We start from the raw sequence: 13,317 nt of genomic DNA on the forward strand, positions 1-13,317 counted from the left end.
TCTTCCTAAAGAAAAGAAGCTAATCGGATGCAAATGGATTTTTTCTGTTAAACAGAAGTCAAATGGACAGATTGAAAGATATAAGGCAAGGTTGGTTGCCCGAGGGTACACTCAAACTTATGGCATTGACTATGAAGAAACATTTGCACCTGTAGCAAAATTGGATTCTATTTGAGTTTTGTTATCTCTTGCAGCCAATCTTGATTGGGAGTTGTACCAGATGGACGTCAAGAATGCCTTTCTTAATGGTGATCTGGAGAAAGAAGTTTTCATGAAATTACCTCCTGGATTTGAAAGAGATGAAGAACCAGGTATCGTTTGCAAGTTAAAAAAAATCAATCTATGGGTTGAAACAATCCCCTTGAGTCTGGTTCACTCGGTTTAGCAGTGCTATGATCAGGTTTGGCTACAAGCAAGGGCAAGTTGAACACACCTTGTTTGTAAAGCAAGCAGATGATGGCAGAAAATCAATTCTAATAGTTTATGTTAATGATATAGTAATAACTGGAGATGATACTCAAGAGATTAATAAAAAGCTCAAGAGATGCCTACAAGCTGAATTTCAGGTTAAAGATCTTGGGAAGCTACAATACTTCCTTGGAATGGAAATTGCGAGGAGTAAACATGGTATTTTTATTTGTCAAAGGAAATATATTCTTGATCTCCTAAAGGAAATTGGAAAACTTGGGTGCAAACCTGCCTGAACTCCTCTTGCGCGAAATTGGAGACACAAGCTAACTGATAATGATCCTCCAGTGGACATGAAGATGTATCAACAATTGGTAGGGAAGCTAATATATTTGTCACTTACAAGACTGGATATAGCTTATAGTGTAAGTGTTGTGAGTCAATTTATGCACTCTCCTACAAAGAGACACCTTGAAGCACTAAATCAAATTCTGATGTATCTAAAAGGAACAACAGGAAAAGGTCTGTTTTTTAAGAAGAATGAACGAAGAGATGTTGAAGGATTTGCAGATTCAGATTGGGCAGGTTCAACTGACACAAAGTCTACTACTGGGTATTGTACTAAAATATGGGGAAATGTAGTGACATGGAGGAGCAAAAAGCAAACTGTGGTGGCAAGAAGCAGTGCAGAAGCAGAATAGAGAGCAATTGCTCAAGGGATTTGTGAATTAATTTGGATAGAAAGATTGCTAACAGAATTGGGGATTCCTATAGAAGGTCTAATAAAGTTATACAGTGATAGTAAATCTGCTATAGGCATTGTTAAAAATCCTATTCAACATGATAGAATGAAACATGTGAGGATTGATAGGAATTTCATTAAATTAGAAATTGAGAAAGGTTCAATTAGCTTACAATATATTGCCACGAAACTACAAGAAGCAAATGTACTAACAAAGGCATTGCTGAAATCAAGTTTCAAGTCTAATATAGGCAAACTGGGAATGATTGATATCTATTCACAAGTTTGAGGGGGAGTGTTGGAAAGGAAAGAAAAATCCCAGATTTTTTAGAGTCAAATTTTGATTGATTATGTTCAGAATCTGCCCTAAAATCAAATCTGTACGAATCAAACTCCTAGAATCACGTTGTATATTTTTAGTAGTTTTATTCCTATATATTGTAAATGCATTGTAAACATTTTGAGATAGCGAGAGAGAATAAAAAAACAGAATTTCTTAAAGCTCTTCTACTTTCAATGTCTAATATAGATAAGAAACTTCAGGATTTCTTGGGGTGCTTTCGGAAAGATCTTAGGTGGTGTTTCAGCAGATAATTTGGGGGCCAAGTTTGGTGGTTATGGTTCATTTTTTTACTAGTTATCAAGAGTCCCCAGATTTGTCTCCCCCAAAGGACTCCACGGAAAGACCAACAGTGAAATGCATTTAGGTCAAACAATTTGCGAATGGAGCTAGACACTAAACTAGAAGAGAGGGAGGCTTGCTCTGACCATAACTATAATAATGGTGATTATGATGCAAGCATGGACCCTCTAACAGCTATGTCTGATATAGATACGAAACTTCAGTATGTCTTGGGGTGCTTTTGGAACGATTTTGAAGGTGGTGTTTAATTTGGAGGCCAAGTTTGGTGGTTATAGTTCATTTTTAACTGGTTATCAACAGTCTCCAGATATGTCTCCCCCAAGGACTCTACACAAAGGCCAACAGTACAATGCATTTAGATCAAACAATTTGCAAGCGGAGCCAAAGAATTTGCAAGTGAAGGCGAAGGCATTAAAAGAGCTCGTTGAATGCAGATCATACATATTCCTCTATCAATTGATTTTTGGTCATATCTCCTCTATGTAGTTCTTGGGGATCTGTCAAGTCTCCTCAAACTCAAAATTTGGCAAGTTCACGTGTGCACAGGGATGGTCATGAGTACTTTAGGCATCAAGATTCTTATGAAACTAGGAGCAAAAGGAATATCTTGTCATGGAACAAGGCTGCTTCTGCAGCTAAACATGATGGTCATGCAAGGGAAAAGTACGGGCAAAAGTTGAAACTGAAAGTTAAGTACCCAAGGTATGTTCACAAGGCTTCAAAAATCCTCAGTTCCAATAATTCAAGGGTTTCTGGTGAACAGTAACATTATCAATTTACCTCACATCAAGCGTCCGTTGATCAAACGTACAACATTCCATCTCCAAATCTTGTTAAGCAAAAGGATAAATTGCCACTGGAATCAGTGGAGCTGACGAAGAGTACTGACTATGGAGCTAAATTTTACTTGTTGTCTTATTAGAGTTCCAAATTAGTGAGGTGGCTGGCCAAGAGTTCCGATTGTGGGTTTAGACTGTCCTTGTCATCCTCTTCTGAGAGTTGCAGCACAAATGCTGTGACTATTGATTTTGATGGTGGTTTTTGTTTTCACTTATGAAACAAGCATGCAGTTATTAAATTTTATGTTTAGAGGTAAAGAATAATTTCACTTAGCATGTCTAGATATTCAGTTTAGGATTGCTGTAATATTATTTTCAAGTCAAAATTGAGAGAGTTAAATTGTTCCAAAGAATATGGGATTTATCTCATTTTAAACATTTTCTTAAAAAAATTGCTAAGATTTAAAAAAAAAAAGGACTAAGATTGTGAAGGGTTTAGATGTGAGATTCTCTTAAAGATTTCTATTGGAAGTTATGTTGTATTAAAAAATAATATTGTGTAGGGTTAGGATGTGAGATTCTCTTAAAGATTTCTATTGGAAGTTATATTGCATTTTGTTTATTTGATTTATTGAATTTGTTGTTCTAGGATTTTAGTTTAAAGGAGTTGCTTGTTTTTCTTTTTCTTTTCTTTTTTATGCTTGTTCAGGATCAGGATGAAGGGGGTTCAGGGAAGGAAGGTGCAGAGCAGGAAGTACAAGAAGTGTTGGATGAAGGGTAGCATAGTTGGAAGAATTTTATATTTTAAATTTTAGGATCTCCTTTAATCATTGGGTAAGATTAGATGTTTTAATACTGTTAAGAGCAATATAATAACTAAATTTTTCAGTATCATTTGGCGCGGCAGACTTGCTTGGATCACAGCTTGTTAGCAATCATTTCGGCCTGATCTTCAATTTCTTTCTGAAGTGGTAATTGTTGATCTAGGGTACAAATTATTATTGAGCTAGACAATCAATGATATAGGCATGGTTGATTTCATGGGATTGCAATCATATTATTTTAAGATTTGAATGTTAAATCTGTTTCTTTAGATTGTCATGATTTGTGCCGGTGACAATTATATGCAAAATGATCATTGGTAATGAACTAGTTCTGTTTCCTGTCTCCATTTCACAGGACATCTCTTTAGAGATGATTTTTTGTCCTTGTGTATGCTTAGTGCTTACTGATGGTAAATTTCTTCTTACTTTTGCTGCATCACTCTGCTGTAATGCAGTGGAAAAAATTAGAGTAAGATGGGCTCTTGAATTGAAATATGTGTCTCTTCAATAATCATGTATTATTGAAATTGGCTACAGAAATTGTAAGCATTAGGGAAAAAAAATTTGAATCTTTAACTGTTGCAGAAAACATTAAATGTTACTTCCCTTCCATGTGGCAATGCTCATTTGACACGAGCTTCCCTCCTTTGGTCAGCGACTCACTGGCCCATTTTTCCTTAGTTCTTTCCTCTACATGGTGGAAGAGGTTTGCCACATAGGCATTGATTATGAGCATAGGCACTTGCAGGGAAGATATTATATGGCCTTCCTTGTGGGATCTCTCCACAAAGTCTGTTGGCTCTGAAATTTGCATGTCTCAAATTTTTAATTCCCAAAAAGCTCCTTGGAATTGACCCTGTGAGCTCATTGATAGACATGTCAAGCCATTGAAGTTTTGATACGAGTCCCAGGCTTGTTGGAATGATGCCCATTATTTTGTTCCGGGAAATATCTAACCTTTCTAGTTCAACCAAGTTTGAAATTGAACTGGGGATGCGGCCTGCAATCTTGTTGCTTCCTATGTTGAGGACCTTCAAGCTTAATCCTTCAGTGACTTCTGGAATCGTGCCAGAAATTTGATTACCTGATACATCTAAAATCTCCAAAAAGCTGCTTGTCCTGTTGTTTAAGATTCTCGAGAGAGACCCAGAAAGCTGATTTTTCTGGAGCTGAACAGAGGAAATCCCATCTGGCAGTTTGATCTCTAAAAGATCAAACTTCAATTGGTTATTTGAGAGTTTGAGTCTTTGCAAATTAGACATATTGGTGAAGAAACCAGAAATGCCACCTGTGAAAAAGTTATCTGACAGGTCTATGGAGTTCAAAGAGCCTGGTTTTGTAAATTTTGGAAGGCTCCCTCTAAGTTTGCTGCCCGCTAAATGCACATCTGAAAGTTCCTTGTCTAAGATCCAATTTGGAACTGTCCCTAAACTGAGATTGTTGTAAGACAGGTCTATTGACAATAGAGAAGGAAGACCCCTGCCTTGAGTAATGGGTAAAGGGTCTGAGAATGCATTTCTAGATAAGTTAAGGTACCACAGGTTCTGTAATCTTGAAATGGATTCTGGAATTTGACCTGTAAGCCTGTTAGAACTCAAAGAAAGATGGGTAAGGGATTTCAAGCTGCCAATCTGGTTTGGGATTTTTCCTATCAGTTGGTTATGGTCCAACGACAAGTCCTGAAGTTTCTCTAAATTGAATATGGAAGTAGGCAGTTGTCCTGACAATTGGTTGTTGGAAAGATCAAAGAGGGTAAGGTTTTGAAACTGGCCAAGAATATCTGGAATTGACCCAGACAACAAATTGAAACTAAGCTCAAGAGTTTGCAAACTATGGAGATTTTGGAAATTAGTTGGGATAGAACCTGTTAAGGAATTTCTTGCCAGACCTAATAATTGAAGCTTTCTCAGATTCCCCAGGTTAGGAGGAATCTGCCCTGTCAGATGGTTCCCGTTTAGTGACAGAGTGTTGAGGTTGAACAAATGGCCCAAGCCAGGAGGAATGTTCCCTTGAAGAGAGTTGTCTTCGAGGATCATTTGTGCGAGATGAACCAAACCCGAGAAGCTTTCAGGAATAGAACCTGCAATATGCTTCATACCACTTATGACCATTACCTCTAAGAAAGACAAACTACCCAGAGAAGGTGACAAAGTGCCACTCATGTAATGGTCGCTATCCCTCTCAGGCCCCTGCAACACCAACCCAGTTACCCTCCCTGTAGCAGGATTGCACTGAACACCCTCCCAATCTCCTCCACAGCAATCTCTCCCAGTCCATGAAGAGAGAATCCCTGTAGTGTCCTGGAGGATTCTAGCTTTGAACCCAAGAAGAGCTGCCCTATCCGTCTCTGAGCAAACTGGTGTCTGTAGTGGGCTTGTCTGAGCAAGCGACACTGAAAATACATCAAAAACGGAATATAGGAAAAAAAGCTTGAAAACCCACTTAAGAATCTGCATTTTAGGATATGGGTCTTGATCAGATCGCAGAGATAGGTGTTAGAATAAATAGGAATTTTTCCTAAGAAGTTGGGATCTGACAAGAAGAACTTTGAATGGGAAAAAGATCAGTATTCTAACATGGATAAAGTATAAAAAGGTGCAAAGCAGTCATGGTGGTTTATTCTATTCTACTCTAGTTCCTTCACGTAGACAGGAAGGTATAATGATGATAAAGAGAAAGAGGAGATAAAAGATTTCAAGTGTGAATGTCAATTATAATGTGGTTTTATACTAGCATGAAACGCAAGAACTTTTGATGGGTATGCCCAAAACAGTAACAGTTTGAAGAGATTCACATAGCCGTTGGATGAATCACGAGGATACCAATCGTTACTTGAATGTTGGAGCGCACTTTGATTCAAAATAGACCCAGCAACCTTTTCGAAATCAAATCACTGCACATTTTTTGCTCTATCTAATCGTTTCTTGTTTTGATCTGCTTGTACTATTTCAGGACCATAACCTCCTCTTTCTTGCTGTTATTTTTTTTTTAACTTCCAGAAAGATTAGAATCAAACTTGCTTCATCTTTTACACCTCCTCTAAGCCAACTCATCAAATCTACAATTGAACTTTCTTTAGCATATTCTGACCGTTTGAAGTTTGAAATATTGACAAAAGTAATTATTCTCTTTTGATCCAAGACAAAAAGTAATTATGATGACTGTGGTAAGTACAAATCACAACATAAGGAATGGTTCAGATTAAATTGAGATACTTGTGATTTCAGGCTTCAACCACCACCATATAATTTCCTTCAAGGGGATAGAGCATACAAATGATTATTAGCTTTTCCTAATCTGGAAGCTTGCTTGCTTTTCATGAATCAAAGTGGTTTTAAGTTTATGTTAATTGGGAGAGTACTATGTGGGCCATCTCTTGTTTAATTGTTTTTGCTGCTTCCAAGCCTTCCTTGTGTGTTGTTTCTATGCTTCTGTAACTTCTAGGAGTAAGCAATGGTTGCAGAGGAAATGCTAAATGCATAATTAACTACTTTTTTTTTTTTTTTTTTTTTTTTTTTTTTTTTTTTTTTCTGAACCACGTTTATGTAAGTCAGAATTGTTGAATTTTTGGAAGGAATTTGTCAAACTGTCATTCTTGTCTTTTACTTGCTTCCACATCAAACTTATCCATTCTCATATTACTTTTCCTTATTCTGTCCACAAGTTTTCTTCCTCTATGTTATGTTGCATTATTCCTCTATTTCTGGCATTGTTACTTTTTTTAAATATTTTAGTTTGAGATTATTAAAAATCGATTTAAAAGTTAAATTAAACATTAATCTTTTATTAAAACATCTAAAATTGAAACTTTTTCAAAACTTTTTTTCTGATGTTCACTCAGTAAAATTTATATATGTGAAAAATAATTATGTTGAGAAAATGATGAGCATTGTAGCTTTTGAAAAGCCAAAATCACATGCAAAAACATATTCTCTTTATTGTATAAAATGTTAATGCAACAATGGATTTTAATATGTGAGGTACCATTTTAGGTTGCAAAAGCCAAAATATGTGGCACTCTAAAGAAGAGCATAATTTCAAGAAAAGCTGAAGGAAAAGTTAGGTTACCAATGGAAAAGTCTCTGCATAATCTTACAAGTTATAAAACACAGAAACAATCTTTGTGATTAAATTTAAAAGGGTGAGAAATGTATTCCAAGAGCATGATGAATGAGGAGTTTAAGGCTCCAGAGAGGACATAGAGAAAACAAAAGCATTCAGTGTGAGTGGGACCATTTCCTGAGAAAGAAATCAACGGTTGTAATTGATTGATGAGCTGGATGGAGGAATGATCCAAGTGTTGACTGTCTCTTACTTTGCACTTGCAGATAGTGGGCAAGGTAAGAGAAGATTGGTGAATTCGGCTGCGATGATTGCGCTAGATTGATTGCCGTCCACAATCTTCACTCTTTTTTATTGGTGCAAATCTCCACTCTCTTATTATTATTATTATTATTATTATTATTATTATTATTTTTGAGTTCATAATTTGACTCTGTTGAAAAATATTGTATAACATATCCTTTTGGGTCCCCTACACTTCAACTTGCTATGAATTTGCTTAATTTTTTTAAATTAAACAACATGCCTTAGCATTTTTCTGCATTCTGCTACTTGTTAGATGCTGGCTGCCACCATATATCATAAATTCTGTAAACAGTCTACATTTATGAAAAGGATTATAGACTGCACTCACATTTTATATTAGCCTCTCTTATTGTAAAATTTGTGTTATTTTTTATTTAGAGGCATATGTACTTTCATGATTAATAAAATTTATATTTCATTTTAAATAGAATCGGCTAAAATATTTTAAAATTTTGAACTTAAATCGTAATTGAAACCAAATGGATAAAAAAAAGATACTAAACTTGTGGACTTTGCTTTTACTAAATCTTGAAAAACTTGACAGGATCTTCTAATGTTGTATTTAGAAAAAATAAACGAAGAAGAGGTTGACACATCCAACCTTGTTGTCTTACCTAATGCATTGACTCTTACATCCAACCATAGCATATAAAAGAAATTATATATGTTGTCACTAATCGTTTCTTTTAATTAATTAGCAAAGAGAAATGCAACTGCAAGCTACTGCTGTTTCACATGTTATTTAGAGAAAGTAGGTCCTTGTTCCTGTTTACAAGATGTTACACAAGCTCACAAAAAAACTTTTCATGAGACCTACTAAGGCTAAAGCACTTACTAGCACCTCTTGGGGCGTCCCTCCCTGCCCTCTTTGTATGCTCCCAACCAGAAACCAGAAAGCTGGTTCTATTAATTGGTTGGCTAGTAGAATTTCAGTTTTGATGGGTTATCACCATTTATTTATATGAGGTGAAATCCCCTTGTATGGCAGAGCCCATTGGAGCATTTACAAAAAAATTCATACCATATGTTATGGGATATAAGACAAGACAATGGTTGGAAATTGGAATGGATAGTCTGATGTATATGGCCGAAGTTGGTTTGGATCTATATGGGCTAAGTTAGAGCTAGAGGAAAAAAAATCCTAATGAAGTGGATCTGGGTCTACAACTTTAAGAGTTAAGGGTAACTAATGAAGGGGATCTGGGTCTAAAACTTCAAGACTCAAGAGTAATATATATATAGCATGGGAGTTCTGGCCCCTTCTCCATTTCCACTTTGTGTGCCTTTTAGCCCTAGTTGGAATTCTTTAAAATAAATGAAGCAATTTGAGAATGCAATTGGACTTTTTTTTTTTTCCTTTTAAAATTTTGAATTGAATATTTCCTATAAGTTTGAGGGGAAGAAATACCATTACTTTTTAATATAATTTTGATTAAAAGAGTAATGTTTGAGTGAATGTTTTGCTATACAAGAGATTAAGATTCAATTTATGACTCTTTTTATTATTATTTTTTTTAACTAACACTCTTTTATCTTTGTTTCTTTATAATAAAAGGAAACAAAGTTACAATCATAAAATCCCAATCACAAATAAAATAAACCAACTTCTTCCTCTTAAGCAGAAATTAGAATAGAGTTCAGTAAAACAAGAAACAATAATTACAACTTATAGGAACCTTCATAACAAGATAGCATATATGGATAAACTTCACTAGCGTTGCACCCATCAACTGCAGCATATGATAAGGTGCATTTTATTACATCCAAAGCAATAATTTTTGTATCAAGCCCAACTCATTTGTCTCACGGGCCCAATTCATTTATCTCACAAGCCCTAGATTAAGGATACCCCACGATGTCTGTGGCCATGATTTTTCTTTTGCTTTCATCAACAAAACTCTAGCCCAAGCAATCCATCCTTCCCAAGACATCCTCTTGTCCCAAGGACTTCCCCACTCCAACATCAGTGTCAGCCCTCTCTCTGCCTCCTTCTCAGCCTCCTCAAATCTCCCCTTTGTCAAATAAACCTGACCCAACGCCACTCTTGGCTCCCCAACAAAAGGGTTCTTCTCAACACACCTCAACAACAACTCCTCGGCTCTGTCTATCCCTATCTTAGGCATATCACAAACAGCTTCCCAATACAAGTCCCTTGCCATTATCTGCTCTCTCGCGTCTAAAATCTTAGTGCACTCATCAAAAACTGGTGGCACCACAAGCTCTATATCCTCATCTCTGACTTGATCAACCCCAACTCCACCAGCCCTTTTCCTTTCATGTATAAAAATCTCTTCCTCTCTCCGTATCAAAGTATAAAGAGCACCCATTCGAGATATTGAATTGATCCATAGCCCTGGCTTGCCATCTCCAGGCCACAAAGTAGCAAAGTTATTCCCCAAGAACTCGAGCAGACCATCCAAGTTGTTAAATAACTCATCTTGAAAGCCAAACAGTTGATCACTGAAATCAGCCATGGTCATCAGGAGAAAAACAGCCACTACTCTTCTTGTCACCAGAACGTCCTCTCCTGTCTTTATATGCTTGACGGTGATGCCTCCAGCAGGCAAAAGAGAATTGAGTTTCTTCCTCCAGGATTCATCGTTGAAAATACCTTTGTCCTTGGCATTTTTCAGCGATATCTCAGAGAGTTTGAGGTGTTGGACGAGTTCATTATCAGAATACTTGAACAAGAGATCATCATGGATCAAGGGTTGGCGTGGAACGATACAAAATAAGTGAATCAATCTCTCAGCGGCTTCACCAACGTGGCTGCGAACGACATCGCGTCCGGTGTTGGGATCAAAGATAGCAAGATTGACATAAGAATTGGAATAAGCAGAGTGGAAGAGGCCACAAAGACAAACAGAGTCAGGAGCATTCCAGATCTTGAGGATGCGGTAGATGTCGAGCAGGTGATCGAGAAAGCTGCCATGCTTGTGCCAACACTCTCCAGCACCGACAGAACGCAAGACTGCAACTAAAGAAGGCAAATTGACGTCGATGGATTCGAGCTCACCACGAAGGAAGGGGCGAGCAGAGGCTAAAAGGGTCTGAAGGTAATTGGATTGTTGATGAGAATGTTGAGAAGGCATGGCTAGGATGAGGAAGAGGAAACAAGGAGAAAGAGCAGCACGTAAAGATACGTGACGGATTTTAATTCTTTTGCTGTGGTAGAGAGAGTGATCGTTTTCTGTTTGTTTCTATTTATTGGGAAAACAAAACGCATCGACATCCCGATTCGCGATAACCATAAAATCAAAATTACTTTATCATCATATATAAATATATATATTAACAATTTTCTTAAATAAACTCGATTTTTTTAGTTTAATATTTTTTTGAATTGAAATTTATATAAAATCGATGAGGAAGTATATAATAAATATATATTTAAATATGAATTTAATGTTTATTCAATTTATTTTTATATAAAATCAATTTTTTTAATAATCATATTAGTTCTATCTCATGGTCTCGATTTAGACAGTAATTAAAGAAAGAAAAAGATAAGAAAATACTAGAAATTAGATTTTCATTTTCCTTCAATTCTCTTAAAATTAAGAAATTTTTATATAATTTAGAGTAGAAAAGAAAGGAAAAAAAAAGGAAAATAAATGAGTAAAGAAAATTATGAAAGCTGAAGTTACAAATATAAACCAAAGCTACATAATGAGATTATAATAATAAAAATAGACTTTTTGTTAATTAAAGTGATCAAACACTAAAAATGAAAAATAATTTATTTTTATTTTGTTTTCTCTTTTATTATTTAATTTATTTTTATTTTTATTGGACAACTAAAAAACCTAATTAAACAAAGGTTAAAAGAAAAATTTTCTTTTCTTGTCTCAACCTTTGCAAAAGTGGTGGGGTGGTTGGAAGGCATCTACAAATAAAAGCAATTTCTTTATGGCCAAAGCGACAATGGAGAAATTTAATAAAAAAACACTAAAAATGTAGCGATATATGATTGGGAATTATTTAGTAGATTAAATGTATATACATGTGCATGGCAGGTACCACTATAAATGCTGCGTGGTCCTTCCTATATCATAGGTCCATGGGTTGCAGTTGATTGGGGGCTTTTATACCAGTACTCAACCATCAACATGAAGATCAAAGTCATCAATTACCAATCGAGACGTGCACTGAATTGCCGTCGAGCCATGTCACATGAAATAGAGATCTCTCTACAAATTTACTTTATAAACAAATGAAAATTAATTAAATTATTTTTTATTTTTCATTAAGTACATGTTTTTATAATTGAGTGTTAAAGAGTACATGATTGTTTAACACTAAAGGATATTTTATAGAGTAATGAAAGGTTTTGTAATGTTTTAGAATTATGTATTTGTGTTTGCGAGAATTCATAATTTTTTTAAAGCAAAATTTTTTATTATTATTATTTAACCACCAAATTAACGGATTCATCTTTTTAATGTAACACCCCTAATTTTAAATTTATTATTTTGTGAGTAAATATTAATATTTTATTTTATTTAAATTTTAAGAAATTATTTGAAATTTTTCGGATTTTAGAAATCGGGTTCGATTTTTCAAAAATATAAAACTTTGATGATTTTTAAAAATTAATTTAAAGACCACGTGGTAAAATTAAAAATATATTTGGACTCTACGAATTTTTCTGAGTTTTCTAAAACTTTTTCAAAATTTTTGAGCCTCGTTTTTTGTCCCAAGGCAGAGTAAAAATTCAATTTCGGATACCTAGAATCGAACCGGCCGAATCAAACTAGATCGGATCGAACTGATCAAATTAGACCGACCCATTTTCTTTTTCTTTTCTCTTTCGTGCACCCCCGTTGCTCTTTCTCTCTCTCCCATTTTCTCTCTCCTCTCACCTCCCCTCGCCGGCTAGCCGCCACCCAACCCTCCCCAGCTCGTTAGCGCACCTTCAGGCCTCTTCCCCACTGCCGGCCGACGCTCCAGACGGCCGAAAATGTCACGTGAAGACCCACCTGTGCTCACGCATCATTTCAGCTTCCCGGCTAAAATTCGACCGATCCGGCCACCGTTTGGGCTGGATCTTGTGTCGAAACTTATTTATACCACCAAGAACACCAAAATTCATCGAGCGGTTTGCCCAATTTTTATCCCGGAAGTTTTAGTCCATTTATACTTTTGGGCTAGATTCTCACAAACCGTAAACCCCACGAAAAAACCGAGAGTACCAGAGCCCTCCACTTGTCAAGAGCTTCGCGACAATATAAATTTCAAAATTTTCTGACACCGTTTTTCGGTGAGTCCCCTGAAATTTCGTAGTATTTTTCCGAGCACTAAATGAGTTTAAAAAATTCTATAAAAATTATGTACTAACCCCCGTATTGTAGACTTCATGTAGGTACCTTCAATTAGTGGAAATTCAACGGTTGCCCAGGTTTGTAAATATCGAGCCAGACAGACAGGCTACCGAAAAGCCTTGGAATTAGGTCGAGATTTTAGCTACCCCACTGTTGTCAGACGTTTCGAGCACGTCCCCTGGGTTAGAATCGATATAGTTAAACCCGAACCTTACTTTTTCTTAATTATCTA

The 13,317-nt window shown here is 35.9% G+C and overlaps 3 protein-coding genes across 3 annotated transcripts; 1 reads left to right on the top strand and 2 right to left on the bottom strand.

Annotated features, from left to right (window-relative positions):
- Nucleotides 1-220: 220 nt before the first annotated feature.
- Nucleotides 221-1,109, top strand: LOC110661363 (uncharacterized mitochondrial protein AtMg00810-like). The gene is made up of 3 exons (XM_058128633.1): nt 221-311; nt 499-627; nt 757-1,109. Exons 1-3 carry the CDS (start codon nt 221-223, stop codon nt 1,107-1,109), a joined length of 573 nt encoding a protein of 190 aa, XP_057984616.1.
- Nucleotides 1,110-3,878: 2,769 nt separating this feature from the next.
- Nucleotides 3,879-6,328, bottom strand: LOC110661346 (probable leucine-rich repeat receptor-like protein kinase At1g35710). The gene has a single exon (XM_021819961.2). It carries the CDS (start codon nt 5,850-5,852, stop codon nt 4,074-4,076), a length of 1,779 nt encoding a protein of 592 aa, XP_021675653.2. The 5' UTR covers nt 5,853-6,328; the 3' UTR covers nt 3,879-4,073.
- A 3,027-nt stretch (nt 6,329-9,355) lies between these two features.
- On the bottom strand, nt 9,356-11,027 carry LOC110661369 (uncharacterized). Its single transcript, XM_021819983.2, has one exon. It carries the CDS (start codon nt 10,854-10,856, stop codon nt 9,585-9,587), a length of 1,272 nt encoding a protein of 423 aa, XP_021675675.2. The 5' UTR covers nt 10,857-11,027; the 3' UTR covers nt 9,356-9,584.
- Nucleotides 11,028-13,317: the final 2,290 nt, after the last annotated feature.

This window comes from Hevea brasiliensis, chromosome 1, assembly GCF_030052815.1.
Source record: "Hevea brasiliensis isolate MT/VB/25A 57/8 chromosome 1, ASM3005281v1, whole genome shotgun sequence".
Lineage (NCBI taxonomy): Eukaryota > Viridiplantae > Streptophyta > Magnoliopsida > Malpighiales > Euphorbiaceae > Hevea > Hevea brasiliensis.